The 19,200-nt window shown below is 30.2% G+C and overlaps 11 protein-coding genes and 1 non-coding gene across 12 annotated transcripts; 5 read left to right on the forward strand and 7 right to left on the reverse strand.

Moving 5' to 3' along the window:
* Positions 1–192: 192 nt before the first annotated feature.
* On the forward strand, positions 193–1,173 carry SCDLUD_004890 (uncharacterized protein; the record flags this gene model as incomplete). Its single annotated transcript, XM_046079742.1, has 1 exon — positions 193–1,173. The coding sequence occupies one exon, from the start codon at positions 193–195 to the stop codon at positions 1,171–1,173; it is 981 nt and encodes a 326-aa protein (XP_045933380.1).
* A 748-nt stretch (positions 1,174–1,921) lies between these two features.
* Positions 1,922–4,945, forward strand: SCDLUD_004891 (uncharacterized protein; the record flags this gene model as incomplete). The annotated part of the gene is made up of 1 exon (XM_046079743.1): positions 1,922–4,945. One exon carries the CDS (start codon positions 1,922–1,924, stop codon positions 4,943–4,945), a length of 3,024 nt encoding a protein of 1,007 aa, XP_045933381.1.
* A 420-nt stretch (positions 4,946–5,365) lies between these two features.
* On the forward strand, positions 5,366–6,898 carry PRP3 (U4/U6-U5 snRNP complex subunit PRP3; the record flags this gene model as incomplete). Its single annotated transcript, XM_046079744.1, has 1 exon — positions 5,366–6,898. One exon carries the CDS (start codon positions 5,366–5,368, stop codon positions 6,896–6,898), a length of 1,533 nt encoding a protein of 510 aa, XP_045933382.1.
* Positions 6,899–7,124: 226 nt separating this feature from the next.
* On the reverse strand, positions 7,125–7,445 carry HSP10 (Hsp10p; the record flags this gene model as incomplete). The annotated part of the gene is made up of 1 exon (XM_046079745.1): positions 7,125–7,445. One exon carries the CDS (start codon positions 7,443–7,445, stop codon positions 7,125–7,127), a length of 321 nt encoding a protein of 106 aa, XP_045933383.1.
* An 856-nt stretch (positions 7,446–8,301) lies between these two features.
* Positions 8,302–8,535, forward strand: SCDLUD_004894 (ATP19 family protein; the record flags this gene model as incomplete). The annotated part of the gene is made up of 1 exon (XM_046079746.1): positions 8,302–8,535. One exon carries the CDS (start codon positions 8,302–8,304, stop codon positions 8,533–8,535), a length of 234 nt encoding a protein of 77 aa, XP_045933384.1.
* Positions 8,536–8,753: 218 nt separating this feature from the next.
* Positions 8,754–9,395, reverse strand: SFM1 (protein-arginine N-methyltransferase SFM1; the record flags this gene model as incomplete). Its single annotated transcript, XM_046079747.1, has 1 exon — positions 8,754–9,395. One exon carries the CDS (start codon positions 9,393–9,395, stop codon positions 8,754–8,756), a length of 642 nt encoding a protein of 213 aa, XP_045933385.1.
* Positions 9,396–9,621: 226 nt separating this feature from the next.
* Positions 9,622–12,297, reverse strand: DDL1 (putative carboxylic ester hydrolase; the record flags this gene model as incomplete). The annotated part of the gene is made up of 1 exon (XM_046079748.1): positions 9,622–12,297. The coding sequence occupies one exon, from the start codon at positions 12,295–12,297 to the stop codon at positions 9,622–9,624; it is 2,676 nt and encodes an 891-aa protein (XP_045933386.1).
* A 522-nt stretch (positions 12,298–12,819) lies between these two features.
* AHC1 (Ahc1p) lies at positions 12,820–14,349 on the reverse strand (the record flags this gene model as incomplete). Its single annotated transcript, XM_046079749.1, has 1 exon — positions 12,820–14,349. The coding sequence occupies one exon, from the start codon at positions 14,347–14,349 to the stop codon at positions 12,820–12,822; it is 1,530 nt and encodes a 509-aa protein (XP_045933387.1).
* A 599-nt stretch (positions 14,350–14,948) lies between these two features.
* SCDLUD_004898 (uncharacterized protein) lies at positions 14,949–15,980 on the reverse strand (the record flags this gene model as incomplete). Its single annotated transcript, XM_046076796.1, has 1 exon — positions 14,949–15,980. The coding sequence occupies one exon, from the start codon at positions 15,978–15,980 to the stop codon at positions 14,949–14,951; it is 1,032 nt and encodes a 343-aa protein (XP_045933388.1).
* A 434-nt stretch (positions 15,981–16,414) lies between these two features.
* Positions 16,415–17,383, reverse strand: TRS31 (TRAPP subunit TRS31; the record flags this gene model as incomplete). Its single annotated transcript, XM_046079750.1, has 1 exon — positions 16,415–17,383. The coding sequence occupies one exon, from the start codon at positions 17,381–17,383 to the stop codon at positions 16,415–16,417; it is 969 nt and encodes a 322-aa protein (XP_045933389.1).
* Positions 17,384–17,821: 438 nt separating this feature from the next.
* ARD1 (peptide alpha-N-acetyltransferase complex A subunit ARD1) lies at positions 17,822–18,439 on the forward strand (the record flags this gene model as incomplete). The annotated part of the gene is made up of 1 exon (XM_046079751.1): positions 17,822–18,439. The coding sequence occupies one exon, from the start codon at positions 17,822–17,824 to the stop codon at positions 18,437–18,439; it is 618 nt and encodes a 205-aa protein (XP_045933390.1).
* A 413-nt stretch (positions 18,440–18,852) lies between these two features.
* SCDLUD_004901 lies at positions 18,853–18,977 on the reverse strand. Its single transcript, XR_006829238.1, has one exon. It is a non-coding gene; the product is annotated as a snR13 (small nucleolar RNA).
* Positions 18,978–19,200: the final 223 nt, after the last annotated feature.

Raw genomic sequence — 19,200 nt, forward strand, 5'->3', positions numbered from 1 at the left:
CAATTTATAGACAAGACACATAAATAACGTATACCGTTGACAACTAAAAGGAAAACATCTTATATTATTGTAGATTTATAACATTGCAAACAATACTATTTGATATCATATATATATATATATATATATATATGTATCAAAAAAAAAAAAAGAAAAAAAATGTGTCGTTTAATTGAAACAGACAACGATAAGATGAATGATACAAATAATGAGGAACACGATAGTATAAATCAATGCTGTTGTATCCAACCACTTTTTTATTCCTCTATTTATTTTTCGAACCTTTTACATTATTTATTTATTAGAAATGAATTAACCGTATTAATGTTAGGATTACAGGGAAGTGGTAAAACTACTATAATAAATATGCTAAGTAATCAAGGTAGAAACAACAAACATCCAATTTATGATGTAAATACTATACCAAATAACAATATTAAGCACCCATTGAAAAGTGGTAAAATACAGATTGGTGATGAAAAGCATATTTTCCAATTTTTGGACTTTAGCGGGCAAAAGCGATTGGAATCTTCTTGGAAAACATATTTTATCAAAAATCACTCAAATAAAATAGATGTAATAATATATGTTTTAGATATAAGCGATTTTATTAAATGGGATCAAACAAAGAAAAGTTTTCAAGAAAATTTAATATTCTTGGAACAAGAACAACAAAGAAGTAGTAGGACAGTAGATAAAAAGATACCTATTTTGATAATAGGTAATAAAATTGACAATTTCAACGGAAGTGCTAGTTATACAGACAATGGTTGTACCAGTTCGACACAAATGTTTTCTCATAAATCTATTCTTTTAAGGAAAAATTCAAAAAACAACATGTACATTATCTCAGATGAACCTGGTATTGTAAGCAGTAGTGTTAGTGCATTGAGTATTAATTCTACTGGAACCAATATAATACATGATGAGAGAGATTATTACAATAAAATAGTGAACTATGTGATAAATGAGGATACAATGTATTATTTAGAGAATACAGGTATATTATGTAAACAATTAGGGTTGGATATTCAGAATAGACGGTTATATTATGAAGATGGGAATGCAAAAGTTATAGAACTCAAGTCAGATATAGATGTTATAACGATTAGTTGTAAAGATTGTATTAAAATAAATGAGGTTATACTGTGGCTAAGTAAGTTACAAATTTGAAGGGGGGGGAGAAGAGAATGATTTGGGTGAGTGCGGGTAATTTGGATATATTTATTTATTTTGGCTTAGCAACACAACAAAAAAAAAAAAAAAAAAAAAGGGGGTGGTGGTGGTGGTAGTTTTATAGGTTGAAGATACACAGAAAAGAAAACTTTCTTTCTAAAAATAAACAAGATTCAAAGCGGGGGGGGGGAAGGCAGCAGTGGGAAAAGAAAGAAAAACTCAAGTTTTTAACTTACCAGCTGAAAAAGAATGCGGGGTAGAGAAAAGAATATATTTGTTAATTTTTTAATGGGAATGGCAAATAGGGATTCAAAGGGGGACCAAAATCCCAGTGGGGAGAGGCAAAGGGGAGAGGCAAAGGGGAGAGGCAAAGGGAAGAGCCACTGGTAGAAACTACAGGGCCCACCACTCCTTTTACTGTTTTTCTTATCACCAAAAATAAAATTTAAAATTTAAAAAAAAATTAAAAAAAAAATTACTGCAAAACTAAACAAAAATAAACAAAAATAAACAAAAATAAACAAAAATAAACCAACTTTCTAATTTTACATAATAAATTATAACAAATAATAAACTATAGCGAATAATTCCCTTTTAATAATATACGATAACAATTATATATATATATATATATACCACTTATTATAAACTAAAAAAAAAAAGAAAAAGAAAAACAAAAAGAAAAACAAAAAGCATCATATACAAAAATATAAAAAAAAAAAAAATTCTTTTCCCTAAAATAATAATGACTGATTTGAAAAATAATAAAGATTTTTTAAATTTAAATGAATACGATGAATCAGATGACGATGCTGTTTACGGAGAACCAAGAGATATATATAAAAAGATAAATTTTACTCCTAGTTCTCCCTCAATTATTAGATCTACAAATGAAAGCAACAGCGAGACAGACTCTAACACTACTCACACTGGTATTATTTCAAATATTAGTCTAAGTAAATCCAGCAATTATAGTCCAAGAGTCTCATTTGATACTGTACCAATTGACGGTGTTTGTGGTGAATTTCGTTTAAATTCAAATACAGCTTTCAGCGATGTTGATGATAACGATTATGCTGGTGATGATGATGATAATAATAATGACGACGACGATCTGAATTATAGTGAAGATGATTATTATGACGACGAATATGACGGAAATGATGATGATATTGGAAATTACGATTATTTTAGTCTGCAAAATAATCATCGTACACGTAGAGGAGGCTCTCCAATGCCGCCGGGTATGCAAAATATATCTGTTGTTGATGCAGTATTGAATTCCAAACTCGTTTTAGGTAAAGATGGTAGGATTTACAGAAAGGACTATCCTTCGACACCTACCATTTTAAATAATGCCTTAGTCGTAACAAAAGCTCATAAAGACTACGATGCATATATTAAAAACTATCGTTACGATGATCCAGAAGGAGAAAAAAAAAATGGCGGGGATTCTTCTTGTGTAACACCAAAAAAACACATGTATCCAAATATTGTATTGAATAAAGGTCCATTACCTAGTATGAGGGGAAGATTGAGTAAAAAACTGTTGCAAGAAAGCGGTGAAAGTAAAGAACTAAGAAAATTAAAATCTATTAATCAAAGACTCAGTGGGTATGTTAGTGGTCCAAGATGTATAATGGTCCATATAAGCGGTAGAAGACATACATGGGTTACACTAGACTGGGTCTTAAGAGAAGTAGTTAATGATGGTGACCATATTATTATTATTGCTAATTTGCCATTAAATAAAAGAAACAGGAGTAGAAGTAGAAGTAGAAGCAGAAGTAGAAGCAAAAGTAGAAACCAATCAAGAAAAACGAGCACAACAGACATTAATAGGGCTAGAAAGTCGACGAGAGCATTAAATAATAATAATAAAGCGGCAACTGCACACTATTCAAGGTCTAGGTCCAGGTCAGTCTCAAGATTGCGTAGGTATATGTCCAATGACGAATTGCCTGAAAATAATGCAAGACAGCATGAAGAATTTGTTGAGTGGTGTGATGGCTACCAATTTGCCGATGTAAAGAAGGCTTTGGATGATGTTATGGAATATGCTATATTTTTACTGCCACAAGATAAAATTGTCAAAATAACGGTCGATATAGTGATTGGTTCATTTTGTAAAATAATTGTTGATGCCCTGAACGCTTACTATCCGCATTTAGTATTTAGTTCTTCTACGAAGTGGAGAAGCAACGAAACCCTAGTAAAATGGAACGGTCCATTTGTGTCTGATAGATTGATTCAATATTTCCCTGTCCCAGTTGGTATTGTCCCAGCCTATAAATTAAACTATTTTGAGCATTCTTTGATGAAAAATTTCGTTAAAGTACAACAAGCTCAATGGATGAAAAGCAAGGGTGATCCTATCATGATTTCTAAAAAACCTGGTACACCCAAGTCAGCACCAGTGGAATTAAATGAGGTTAGTACCAAACCTCCGATGCCATTTATGAAATCGTGTCACAGCAATGACAATCTTTCGAAAGTATCTACCATTGCCACCGGGACAATCACGAATAGTTCCACAGGTGATAGTGGTATGATTGCTGATGCTAGCGATAGCCTTAATGGGTCTGATGACATCTACAACGATGATAGTTTAGGCGACAGTGATGCAGATAGTGAGGAAGAACTATCACAACATAGAGGTAAAAATATAGCTAAAATGGAGGGCACTGAAGACCAAGTGAAAGGAAAAACAGCTGGCAACAATTCGAGTATTAATTTTACTGGGGGGGATGATTCCAAACCGTCAACTTCTACTGATACATCGATAAATAAGTTACAAAAAATGTTACAGTCGTATAAAGATGAGTTAGATAGAATAAATCAAAATATCGATTCAAACACTGCAATTTCGGAAGAAAAGAAAACATTACTGAAGATTGATACTATCATTGACGAATCGATTAAGTTTACTGAAAATTTAGATAAGATCAATTCACATAATGATACTTTTAATAAATTACAGAAAGTTATTACTGGTAAGGGATCAAACAATTTGAGGCCTAGCACCTCTTCAAAAAAGTCAATGCTAGATGTCTTGGATGATGATGACATTAGTAGCAATTCCAATGCTTCCAAGTCAAAAAAGAAGAGGTCACATCGTCGTAGCAAATCAAATAATAGTGATATTGTTGTGTCATCTTCCAATACAAATGCGGCTAATAATTTGGGGCTTCCCAAAATTATTACCACCCCAAGTTCCTATTCTGATGTACAAACACCTACCTCTTCAACAAGGCCCACGAAAATTAAATTTGGCCCGGAGCCGGCTAAAATCAGGACTGCACATGGCGCCTTATCAAGTGCACCATCCAGATCTACTTCTGGTACCATGCACCATCACCATCATCATCATGTTGCTACTTCAGATTGTGATTCAAATAATGACAACAAATTAACTAAAGTTGTAACTTATGATGGTCATATTAGAGACTCCAGTGGGAAATTGTATAAATCTATATCTCATTCTAGTATGAAGTCTGGCAGTAGTAGTACAAGTTTTAATAGTAATAATAGCAATTCGGGCAGTAGTACTAATGCTGAAATGGGTGTTGGACTACGAAAGTATAATACTATCAGTGCATCTAAATTGAAAAATGGAAGTTCTGCAGCTTTTACACATACAAGACACTCTACTGATAAAAGTGGTGTAAGAAGACTTGACAGTAGTAGTAGTAGCAGTAAGAAGACTTCTACTGAAAATGAAGGTAAGAAGAAAAAGAAAAGAGGTTTCTTTTTCGGTTTATTTAAGTAGTGATAATATATATATATATATATATATATAGTTTGTTTGTTTTCTATATTATCGACCGATATATATAATGTATTTTATTTTACCTTGTTAGCATTATATTGGCCATATTTTTAAATCTAATTTTGTATAAGTGTAAGATAATTTTGCTTGTGGGGGTAAATTAATGAGTTTATTTTACTATTAATAATAATTTGCGTATATATATATATTTTTTTTTTTTTTTTTTTCATCTTTTGAAAAGGTGGAAAAAAGCAACGTAAATTTTATTATATATTTATATATATTTTTGAACTCTTTAAGCTAAAAGGATTTTAAATTATTAGCATTACCAATATTTCATAATCAATATTTTATAGCCAAATAAAGAGAAAAAGAAAATCATATGCATATGTTGTTACAAGTGGATTAAAAATAAAAAAAATGGCATACCATACACATGCTAATGACAAAAATGAAAACAATTCTTCATATTTTTCTGAAGAAAAGGGTAAAGGGCTAAACACTGAACTACATTCTGCCTTATTTAGCTCAAATTTAAATTTAATCAAAAGGGAATTTCAAAAGAAAAATGTTGACTATAAAAATGATAGAGAGGGGGAAAAGAAAAGAAAAGATAATGGTTCTGATAATTATTACTTAAGCAATTATAATGATACTAGCACCTCTAATGAATATACTGATAATAAACTACCGAAAAATAATCATACTAAACGGTTATTAGGGAATAAATTTTATACTAAACCTGGTGAACTAACGACACTTTTGACGGAAAAACAAAAAGCTCTTACCAACAGCCAACAAGCTTATAAATCAAACATCTCAACTAGTAAAGATGAAACGTATGATAATGAGGTAAATTCGATGATGGTAATAGATAAGGCTTACATTGAAACCTGTGCTAAAAATGATTGGTGGGATAATGTTTATCTAAAAACACGTTGTCTTTCTATCTCCGATATAGATCCTAGTGGCAGTAATGATAATATTCTACATCGTAAATACACAGATTTTATAGATTATTCTTCATTAGATGTTGATGAGGACTCTGATGATGATATTGAAGAATATCAAAATGAACAATTGCCAGATAGACCTAGTATACGGTTTATTCAACATCCTATTTTGATTAAGAATAAGTCATCCACTGCTTACGGCAATACTGCTACTAAAATCTACTTGACTAAAAAAGAACATAAAAAATTACGCAGAAATAGAAGGAAATTAGAAAGACAGGTCAAAGAAGAAAGGATTAAATTGGGAATGGATCTTAAACCAACACCTAAAGTCAAATTGAGCAACATGATGAACGTAATACAAAATAACTCTAATATTATGGACCCAACATTATATGAAAAGGAAGTGCGAGAGCAAGTACAAGAAAGAAAAAGAGAACACGAAAAAATGAACCAACAAAGACATTTGGAAGCCGTTGCGAAAAAAAGGAAAAAAAATGCTTCTAATGATGATAGTGATGTGTCGACTAATGAAATCTATTGTTGTGTTTTTAAGATTGAGAAAATATTAAACCCTAAACACAGATTTAAGATTAATATGAATGCAAAGCAGCTAAACTTACAAGGGTGCTGTTTAAGATTACAAGATGGCAAGGGAATCATTATAATAAGAGGGCTCGAAAAAAATTGTAAAAAATATAAGAAGTTGATATTGAATAGGATAGCGTGGAGGGAAAATTTTACCGTTGATGTCACTAAAACTAAAAAACCCAGTCTTGACAATAATGCATTTGATTTATCTTTGTTATTGTCATCATCTCCTAACACTGTGGAGGTAAACATGACCGATAATGAAGCTAAGCTAGAATGGGAGGGATACCTAGACAAATCACAAGTTGTCAATAATGACGGGACTAAAAAATGGTTTATGAAAGAATGCAAAGATTTAAATGAATTGCTAAATATATTAGACGACTTCAACGCAAAGGTCTTTTGGTGATTCAGATCTAAGCAGTAAGCTCTGCTGGGGTACACATATATAGCCAATTGTTTATATATATATATATATATATATATATAGGTAGATAGATAGATATATATGAAACAATAGTAATAATGATAATAAAAACATATCATACATATACGCATACGTATATACAGGAGAAATATCAAAAGTGACCCATTACTTTATATTAATATATATTTGGCTTTCTTTTCATTTCAATTCAATGATCTTCAATTTTGGCCAAAATTTCAGCATCTCTAAATAGGATAACTTCTTCATCGTTATTTATTTTTATTGGAGAACCACCAAACCCTGGAATTAAAACTTGATCACCAACTTTAAGGGATGGAGTGTGCTTGTTACCGTTACTATCGGTAAAGCCAGGACCAACGGCCAAAACAATAGCCTGGTTTAATTTTTGAACATTTTTTTCTGGCAAGTACAAACCAGAAGCAGTCTTTGCTTCAGCTTTAACTCTTTGAACTAAAATACGGTCTAATAATGGAACAATTGATTTGGCAGATTTCAATAGGGCAGACATTTCTTTGTTTGTTTCTTTCTTTACTTTTTTTTTCCTTCAAGCCTGTAAATTTATTTACCAAAATGTTTAAAGTAAATAGAAAAACAGAACTAACATTAAATTGAATTAGTGATACAGTGGGAGAATAAAGGGAAAATAAAAAATAAAAATAAAAATAAAAATAAAAATTAAAATTAAAAAAAAATAAAAAATTTAAACAAGATTAACGATGGTTTTAAATGTTTCAATCAAAATGGGAAAAATAAATAAATAAAAAATTTCGTCTTGTTTGGATTTAATATTCGAGTGTGAGATGATCTAGAAAATTCTATGACATTTTTATTTGTTAGTAATTCTTGTCAATCATTCCAAACGAAAGAAAAAAAAAGGGGGGTGGGGGGTGGAGACGGTGGAGTGAGAGAGGGGTCATTAGAAACACTCGTATCATATTATCCGAATGCATGGTAGCCAGACATTGCAGTTCGGACTACAAGGCAATTCTAATTTCTGAATTTTGATTTCCGAAATGTTAAAAGTTAAAAGTTAAAAAATAAAAATTAAATCGTAACCAATCAAAAAGCCGAATAAAAAAAAATTAAAAAAAAGGGGAGAAACAGTCGTGTGCAGGTGTTTCTTGGCTGCAGTACAAATAAGTAATCAAACCACTGCGCAGTTTGTCTTTCTTTTTTTTCCTTTGCAAAGTAAATTTATTACGATTACTGGTATAGCACCCGGCCCCCCTCCTTCACATTTCTTGTATTTCACACTTCGAGCATAGCTAAACTTTTCTATGCTTATTTAATATCATCTTTTGCGTATAACAGTTTCCTGCTCAAAAGAAGAAATGAAAACAAAAACAAAAATATAAAAATAAATCATGGTTGCTAGTTATACGATATTAGGTAAATCTATTCCATCACACTTCTTAGCTTTAGGAACTTTCGGTGCTGTCATAGGTGGTACTTTATTTGCAAAGAGCGGTTCCTCTGCTCCAGCTCCAGTTCCTACAAAAAAAGAACAACCTGCCACCACCGCTAAATCTTCTAATAACGAAGAATTCGATGTCGAAAAATTAATTGATTCCTTTTTAAAAGAAGAAGACAAAAAATGATTCCACAATTCTCCATATTATTATTCCTTCACCTACAGCGTTTCACTTTTATAACTTTTTTGCTATTAGTTGACACGAACAGAAATTGTTTTCATGATATATTTTATAAGCAAGTAGTAGCAACTATTATATACTAAAACTACATATAAAATTAAGTCACATGTCCGAGTAAAGGTTGTTATTTCCTATCATTCTGTCTATATATATTACATATATAACTAAAATAAATCATCCAATGTTTGTTCCGAGTCCTTTTTGATTAATTGTAACATGCCTTGTGGCAATATAGGTTTGCCATTACAATTGTCTAAAACATAGCGAAACGGCATTTCCGTGGCTTCATGTTTATTAAATCTAAATTCTGGATAATCAATGAATTTAATCTTGTCAAAAGGTTTCTTCCCCTCAATGATCAGCTGGGTGGTTCTAACTGCTGTATCTGTAGTCATTTGCTTGTCGCCCAATCTTCTGCCCACTAAAAGACCAGGGTATTGTTCTTTCAATTCTTTGGTGCGATCTCTTGGTGGATGGTCACCCAAAATACCACCAAATACAAAATAATCAAAATCATCAGACTCGTTGGGTTGTAAATCTTTTTCAGCTCTTGGGTCCAATAAACAAATACGTCCATTTTTCAAGGGCTCTAAAGCAGGAAAATCTTGGGTAATTTCAGTCAATTGTTTTGTGGTCCACTGTATGTTCATCTCTAGTAATTTATCAGGTATATCTTTTTCGGTAGTACTTGCTGGTAAAGATGAAATAATCAAATTAGTGGCACCCACATCCCTGATAATTTGAGCATATTCTAATGTAACCCATTCACTAAAACCTTGTTCCATATGCTCTATAATATATCTCATTTTGTATGTTTTTTTTTTTTTTTTTTTCGTATTCGATCTTACTGCTTATTATTCAACAAAAAAATTCTATTTAAAAGAAAAATAATGTTTAACATAATTTTTTTCCAAATTCATTATGTTAATAAATTAAGAAAAGAAAAGAAAAGAAAAGAAAAGCAAAACGAAAACGAAAACGAAAAAAATTTTTCACGTTTTTTTTTTCACGTTTTTTGTTTTTTTTTTTTCACTATAAATCAAATATCTTAACCTTTTTGTTTTTAACTTTTGTACTTTTACTATCCAACATCTCCCTTAACAAAAAACCAGCCACATCTAAATCTTCAAAGTAACTCACATGTGATTTGATAGCATTAATTAAGTCAACATCTAAAAATCCAGGTTTAAAACTGTAATCGATTCTTCCCGTAGAATTCAATTTTAAAAGCTTCGCCAATAAATATGGTTCAAGTTCCAAATCGCCTGTTTCATCATTGATTTTAACACCGATCTTACGAAATTTAGAGTCCCTATCATCATCTTCATGACTAGTATTCAAAGCACCTAAATCCTTTGTACGGTCATTGCTTTTGTTAACACCAGAGGCCTTGGCAATTCCAGTAACACTTTTTGCGTTCTCACTAACAGCACCAATAATATTTGTATCGCTTATCTGCTTTAACATTTTGGCTGCCAATTGGTATGTGCTTGAAGATTTTATAAATTCCTGTTCTATATAGCTCATCCTAATATCAATCAACGGTTCCACACGATACGCTATTGGATCACACAAATGAAATATATTATAGAAATTCCTGCAGGTGGGTGTCTCATGAGGAACTAAGGTACTAGTACTAACATCTTCGGTGTTATAACCATAATATTCATCAAAATGTTTCTTGATATTTGAACCATCGTCGGCATCTGTGTTGCCTATTTTAATTCTCTGGATCAACTTAAAAACACCAATTGGTGAACCTATCGCAAAAAAATTATCAACATCAAAATCTAATCTGTATTTTGTGTTATTGTTCTTGTCAGATAATATATCAAAAACAATAAGACTACCCAAAGAATGACCTATGATACTAACTTTCCCATTAAAATCTGGATTATACTTTTTAAACATTTTAAATGTGTTATTTAACTGGTTTGTAACTTGATACAAAATTTTCTTCCTATAATGTAGTTCTTCATAAAGCAAAATATCCAACCCTACATCGCCCAGAATTTTCCTAAGGGGTTTTATACCATCCACAGTGATATTCTTTAAAGATGGTAATTCTTTATAGATTAGATTTTTTTCAGAGCTAGTATCAAATCCAATATTTTGTCTCCAGCTTATAGGTAACACTTGAACACGGCAATTTTCCTTATAATCTGCAAAATCTTTCTCACGGTTTATTTTTTGCAAAGCTTCATTGGTGGAATATATTTGTTTCATATTCTTCCTTAGTAAGTTTACCGTATGTGCAAAATTAACATACTGATACTTCTTTCCCAACGTCTGCCCGATCCCATGAACACAAAAACATAGATGATCAATAGTTCTATTTTGAGTACACGTCGTGCCAGCGCTGCTGCTGCTGCTGCTGCTGCTGCTCCCATCATCGTATCTATCATTTTTTCCGCTTTCGTAATCATGCTCCATTTGCGTGTTCATCAGTTCTATCTCTTTATTTGCTTCTTTTTCTTCTTCTTCTTCTTCTTCTTCTTTTTGTTTTTCCTTTTGCTCTTTTGTCAATAGCCCATAATTTTTACCTATAGATGATGTTACAGATGTAGTCCTTAACAAAGCATTTGTCCAATCTTTTGTAATCTGAGAGGATATTAAATCAGAGATACTATCCATTTTATTGGTGAAAGAAGATGAAGAAAAAATATTATCTCCAGTACTAGCAGCGCTACCACCCAATAAAGGCTTTTTCACTCTTTGCATTTTAGTTATACCGACATTAATCAATCCAGATTTTAATAAATTAAAAGGAATCCGTGCTTTAAATAAATCTTTTTGAGAAGATGGAATTAAATATGCAGTGTTTAAGTCATCAAGGAATACCACATAATGAGTCGGTTTATCGTTTTTAGGCTCCATAATAATTAAATCTTTATTCCGGTCCATTAATTGCTGCTCTTTCTTGCTAAACTTTTCTGAAGATTTGAAGCCTTGTTCTGTTAAATTGCTATATGGCAAATTGCTTTTACTAATTAAATAATCACTTGAATATTTCAAATTTAAATAAACAGGATAAAACTGGTTGTCTGTATCACTATTAACATTCTCCTTTGATCTTTTCAGCAGATAATGCTGGTAATGCGATTCAATCTGAATCATCGACTTGGCATTAATTGGGTACTCGTCATTTTTAAACCATAACCCTCTTCTGACTTCATAACTTGGGCCATCCCAATAAACGGGTTTAAGTTCCCAATTATGAATATCTACCAAAAAAAGATTGTCTTCATTTACTAGTACTTTGAGCTCATCATTTGGTTCTTGTGCACCAAAAGATAAATCTGGCATATATGTTGAATTACTATTGTCATTGCCATAGCCTTCAATACTGTTTGATATATTATTGTTGATGTTCTCCTCAGAATGGACTGAAACATTTTTTTTGAAATCACTATTATTAAATTTTTGGATATAATTCAGATAACTTTTCTCCAATAAACCAGAGTCGAATTTAGTAAACATTTTAAACTTTCTGGGTAAATTTTCATCGTTTAACTTTGTTGAATTTGTAACAATTTTATTTTTAGGTTTATCTATGGCATAATACCAGTTCACTTTAAATCTAGTTTCTTGTTTTTTTTCATTAACTGTAGTGGTGCATTTCCATCTGCGTATAGCAAGTCTGTCAATGGCTTTACCTTTGTGTGATAAAACAGTGATAGTACTTATATCCTTAAATTGAATCAGCATTTAAATTTATTATGCTGTTATTGAATATAATGGGTCTGTCACAAAAAAATGATTGGTCTTAGGTCCCTAATTCCTTTAAGTAATTTCTAGTTATTTCTCTATATCACTTTATACATTAATAAAAAGATTTGTCAAATTTTAAAAAAAAAGTTATCAACATGATTATAAAACAATTAAAGGAATGAAAAAAAAAAAAAAAAAAAAAAAAAGAAGCAATTATAATTTTCTTTATAGATGATTCTTCAACCTTCCCTTTCAAGCATTTTTTTTGTTTTTGTTTTTTTTTTTATTATAGTTTTTGTTATTGTTTTTTTTTGTCCATAAAAATATGTATAAACACGTGAAATCCAAGAATCAAAAATCAACATTTTTACAATGAATGTGGAACCTTCAAATATTAGTAATACTAATAACAATGCAAGACTAGTTATCTTAATCATGATATATCAATTATAAAACAATAAAACTTTATTATAAAACAATATTCACAGATAAGACAATATAATATTATATACATATTTTTCATGACAGTTCGTAATCGTCCCATCTTTTAGATCTATAAGGGATGTTGCTCCTTAAATTATAATGTAAACATCTTCTTCTCTTTCTCAAGTTATGTAAAGCACTGTCACCATATCTATCCTTACGCTCATTGTTACTACTATCGCTAATATGACCAGTGTTTTTTGTATCGGGATCTATAGTAACACTTTCACCATCAGATTTCCTATGCTCAAATTTTCCGGAGCCAACATTTATATCAGTAGTGACATTGGCAGCAGTCTTCTCTAACTCAATAGTATTTTTGGCATCATTTTCATAATCTTTGATATATTCCACAGTGTCTTTAATTAGACTTGTGCTATCGGGAAATTTTTCCTTTAAATGCCCCAGCAGAATACCTTTTGCTCCCCTATTGGTAGTATCAATATTAGGAACTTCATCAGAGCCGGTAGTGGAAATAGTGCTTGCATTGCTAGTATCTGCAGATATAACGCAAGTACCACTGTTATTGCTATCTTCCTTGTTTACTAATTCAAGTTTAGAATCTAAAACTTCCGATGAATCAGTAGCATTTAGTGGTAGTAATGTAACAGCAACAAAAGGCAAAAAGTTTTTTTGTGGGTCAAGGTTTAATTCATTAAACTTGTCCAATATTTTCATACTTTGTATAGGTAATATCTTTTGGTTATTTAAAATTGCCAATGGTTGGCTAGAGTATAATTTTGAATGTTTCAACCTACAATGATTTACAATCCCTTGCGCTGAAGTAAAACCTTCTTTACCACAAGTTTCACACTTTAATATTATTAATATACCATCTACTCTTTTAAAAACGGTTACGCCATCACTTGTCTTTCCAATAACACCGCTATTCATTATTGTTGTAGTTTGTTTTTTCTTATGATCCTTCTTTGGCTTATGGATGCATTTTGTCGCCTTTTTAGCAGCTGCTTTATGGAAAGTTGTGGAATTAGGCTTTTTATTGGTATTAGTGTTAATATTTGTACATGTACGACGTTGCGATGATGTGATTAAATCATTAATATCCACAGAGTAAAGTTTTTTTAGTAAATTAATCTCTTGGTTACAATGTAAAATATCCTGTTCCAATCTATGACAATCTTTATACCTTAGAAGCATATATAAATGGATATTATTCATTATTTCTCTTTTAGCAATAAGAAACTTTGCATGCTGTTCAGCATCAAAAGTTTCTTGCTCCTCATTATTGGAAAGTTTATCTAAAAAGGTGAATTCATGAGGCGATCTTGGTGTTGCAACTTGATAATAATATGGTGTTTCTGTAGCTATTGACCTGTCAAATTCATTCTCAATTTTAGGAATGGTTTTATTGTTGATATCATTTTTGTTAGTATTTGATTCTTCAGATATAGTAATATGTTTTGCATGTGAATCAGTGGTAATAATAGAAGTAGGACTAATGAAGTTAGCTATATTGTTACTAGCACAGTCCTTATAACTATTAGCACTTGTTATGATATCACTTTCCTTAGGCTTGTTGATATTATTTTTGTTTGTTAAAACCATACTTTTATAAGCTTGTGCTCTAAACTTTTTTGATTTTTTTTTTTTTTTTGTGATGAAATTCAGAACAATTTGCCACTTCACTTTAAGCAGTGAATTAACGCAGGTAGAAAAAAAGAAAAAAAAAAAAAAAAAAGGAAAAATAAATAAGCAAATAAAAACATAATAAAAGGGAAAAAAGCAATCAAGCCTTTTCTCAAAATAAAAAATAAAAAATAAAAAAAGAAAAAAAGAAATGATTTTTTTTATAATTTTTTTTTACTCGGTCTTACTATTATTATAACCTCTTTTAAATATAAAATCCGCTCATTATCCGAACATGTATCGGTATATATATATATATATATATATACTTTTTCTGGGGTGGGGTAGAAAGAGTTTTTTTTTTTTTTTTTTTTTTTCTGTGGACAAATTAATGCTTTATATACTTAAGAAATGAGTAACATAATCTAATGAAACTTAGAGCATAAGGATTCAATAGTTATATCAATTGTGCAAAAGAGAGAGAAAATAATAGGAAAAATAGATACAATCGAAAATGTATCATTAATTAAAAGGATCGTGTTACTTTACTTTTTTTTTTTTTTTTTTTTTTTTTATTTTCAAATACTATGATCGATTGTGGCTTCTCCTCCACTGCTATAATAAGATATTACCTCATCATCTTCATAATTATTAAATTTTAAGTTATTGCTGTTATTAGCATTGTTATACTCTTGATGTGCAATACGTACTGGGCATGGGGTATTAGGATTTATTGCGTTTAAATATAACTGGTTTGGTGCTGCTATTACTGGTGGTCGTGGTATTAATTCTTTATATTGCAGAGGTACAATGTTCTTGATATTGCTGTTTTTGCCATAATAATATTGCGAATGAGGATTATCAAAGGGTTCAAATCCTGGAAAACGATTATCTGTATTACTATTTGTGTTGTGCAACTGTATTTGCAATGGCTGGCTGTGGGTATCTAAATAGCAGCGGCTTTTGGCACTTTTATTATGAATAAAATTATTTGGCATATCTGTATTAGAAGTTGACGTATAATAAAAATTGGTGCATGCAGAGTTTGTTGGTGTTGAGGTTGATTGAGGGGGTTGATCGAAATCATTAACGCTTAGTTCTTTTTTGCTATCATAACTAACTCCGTGACTGTTTCCAAAATCATCAGCGTGAAAAAAATATTTTTCATTATTTTGTATGTTAGTTTCTGACAATTTATTATTATTATTATTACTATTTTCTTTTTCTATGTTGGCTTCAACTGTTCGAACATATTTTTTCAAAGAAGTGTATCTATCATTATTTGAACCAGTTTTTTTGCCTTTGTCCATTGTATTGTAAGTTGTTTTTGCTTTAGTAACTTTATATTTATTAGCATCTCTATTTGGATTATCTTTAATTGAAGTTGCTTCTTTGGAATGATTATTTCCATTTTCTTGAATTTTGTTTTTTATAATATTAGTAGATTTAGATTTTAAAGGTGATTCTGTAAATTTTATGGTTGATGCTTTTAAAGACAACTCTTTTTTATGGGATTTTGGTTTTAAAGCTACAATATTTTTGTTTTTTTGAAGTTTTTTTTTAGTAACACGTTGCAATTCTGGAAAAGTGTTATTAATTAATGGTGCCATAATATTTATATATATATATATTTTTTTTTTTTTTGATTGTTGAGTATTATGGTTTTTTTTTTTTTTAATAAATATTCATTTTTCTGTTTTCTCTTCAGTGCTATTTTTATATTATAAAATAACATAAAAAAAAAAAAAGTTGCATTCAAAACTGATAAAATGACAGTGACACAAAAAAAAAAAAAAAAATTGATCAAATAAAAACCTGTACATTTCAGTATTCCTGTTACGTAATCTGCACTTAACAATTAATGCTTTATTTATTTTTAGATATTAAGGATTAGTACTTTTATTTTTAAATCTTTCAAGGCTAATACAAAAATCTAATAATTTAAAAACAGAATTCAGAAAAAAAAAAAAAAAAAAATCTCATATTAGAAAATGTACAATAAAAAAGAAAACACATACATATATAAAACAAAAAAAAATAAAAATTACACCTTTTCACGTTCAATAACCTGCCTTTCAAAAATTATCAAATATATTGTTTTGTTATCAAATCTATTTTCTTTATCAGGCATAATATGTGCTGTAATGGTTTTTGTTGGGAAACACGCATGATCTAATACGCCTTGGATAATTCCACATATAAAATAATTACAATGCTGTGGGGCAATCAATTGCGATATTAATGGATCATTATCTATAATCATGTACTCATTCTCTCTTTCGCTACTCTTGACTAGATCATCACTATTTTTACCAAAACAGTACCTCCATACTGGTCCATGTAAAAATTGCAAAATTTCAATAATTTTAATACTTCTTTTTTCCATGGCTTGTATATTTTGCGCTGTCGTGTTTTCCAGTAGGGATATAAAATTACCGTTTATAGAATAAGGAATCGAGGCAGTGGCATTAGATGCAGTAGAAACAGATATGTTACCGGAAACATTAGAAGATTTCCTTAAATCACCTGAAATATTTGTATTATTTGTTATGTTACCGGAAAGAGTACTGATATTATTGACAGTACTATTATCTGTATTATTAGTATTGTTATTACTAGTACCACTGCTTGAGCCACCGAAGAAGGATCTCGTTGGTTGAGGTAACGAACTTCTATATTGTAAGAGTTCTAATAATCTAATGCCAATGCTATATCCTAATGTTTTTAATTTTTCTTCCACTAATGAACCAGGAGAAGATGAAGGTACTCCTTGTACTGTATATATGATGATTTCTGATAATAAAAACATGAATGCAGACAATGAAACATTTTTGCCGGTGGTATAGTTTATTAATCTATTAGACACTTGTTGTGAGTTGTAAATATTTCCTGGATTATTTACTTGTGAAATAATATAAGGATCATTTTGTATTTCCATTGGAACTGTCTGGCGTGGACCAATATTTTGGTCATAACCTAAAATGCTGCTATTGGTATTTTTATTTATGGACATAAAATATGGGGTTTAGATTGAGAATAGCTCTTTTTTTTTTTTTTTTTTTTCTATTTTCTTTCTGTATATAACAGTGAACTATATAAAACAAAACCAAATGCTTCGTACTTCGTTGCTTGTTGACAGTTTTTTTTTCTTTAAATGATTATGAAAAGTTTGAAATTTAAATACAAAAACATTTTCAAAAGCGCGATAATAAAAAAAAATTAAAAAAAAAAAAAAAAAAAATATATATAAATCACTTTGTACGAAATAGAATTGTTATTCTCGTTCATTACACTTTTTTTTTCTTTTTTTTTTTTGTTACGTTTCAATTTATTTTTCAGGTCAATTTATGAATTTTTTTTTAAAATATTTTTATTTAAATTATTTGTCAAAGCAATTGCTGTTATGACCGTGTAATGCTATACCAATAACAAAAACTAAATAAAACATAACATGCCCATAACAATCAGAAGAGCCACAATTGATGATATCCTGGCAATGCAAAATGCCAATCTAACTAATTTGCCAGAAAATTACATGTTAAAATATTATATGTATCATATATTATCATGGCCTGAAGCTTCATTTGTTGCAAGTACTACAGATATAGGCACAAACAACAATACTTCGGATGTTTTAAATATCAAATTAGACCCTCAATATGTTAGGAGTGGAGAAAAAATTGTTGGTTATGTATTAGCTAAAATGAACGATGATCCAGAAGCTAAGGAGGAAGATAAGGCCACAGGGCATATAACATCCCTAAGTGTCATGAGAACGTATAGAAGAATGGGTATTGCTGAGAAATTAATGAGACAAGCATTATTTGCATTAAAAGAAGTTTATCATGCCGATAAAGTTTCGTTGCACGTAAGAAAAAGTAATCTTGCTGCTTTACATTTATATCAAAAAACTTTGGAATTTGAAGTGTTAAATGTGGAAAGTTCATATTACCAAGATGGAGAAGACGCCTATGCGATGAGAAAAATTTTAAAGTTGGATGAATTGCTTCCAAGTAATTTCCAAAGAAGTGAGTTAGTGGACGATTTGGAAAGTGATTTACTGGCATGAATTTTTTTTCCTTTTTTTTTTTTTTTTTCTTTTTTCTTTCTTTTCTTTTTTTATAACTATATATCCATTTTTTATTTGTCTGAAACGAAACGAGACTGTGATAATACAAAATTTGAATACATGGCATACCCTTCCCTCCCCCTCAGCTATTATAAGCTATTGTAACATAAAATCCGAGCCCTCCAAAGAAAACAAATGTTTTTAAAGAATTCATTTGGTCTTGAAGTAGTTTAACTCACCATTTTTAATACTTTTAAAAGAAACTCAAGAATACCAAGCATCTCGCCATGGACTCACCCGCAACACAAATTTTTTAACAAGACTAGGAACAAAATTCCAACTTTAAATATGAATTAACACAAAGAAGTAGTATTTGTACAGCAGTTTGACTATTCTAAAAAAAAAAAAAATAAATTCAGACGATAAAAATTAAGGTAGCTAGGGTTTTTTCCACACCGACAGATAATTATACATAACATATAAAAACGTCTCGAGCCAAATGCACTCTATCTCATCATTTTGAATTGTAAAACTTGCTGTACAAACTGTAGTTTCAATGCTTCCAATTCAAAGCAAAAAAAAAAAAAAAAAAAAAAATTAAAACAAAACAAACTACTATACTTAGTAGATTAAATGTTTGTCTCAGTTAAATGTTTTAAAACATCTATAATCGCTCAACCTAATACACATTAGCTGATTGATTGATTTGTTTTCCTTTTAGTGATGGTTTTGTATATTAGTATTTAGTACTGGTTTTATTT

This window comes from Saccharomycodes ludwigii, chromosome VI (genome assembly GCF_020623625.1).
Source record: "Saccharomycodes ludwigii strain NBRC 1722 chromosome VI, whole genome shotgun sequence".
NCBI lineage: Eukaryota > Fungi > Ascomycota > Saccharomycetes > Saccharomycodales > Saccharomycodaceae > Saccharomycodes > Saccharomycodes ludwigii.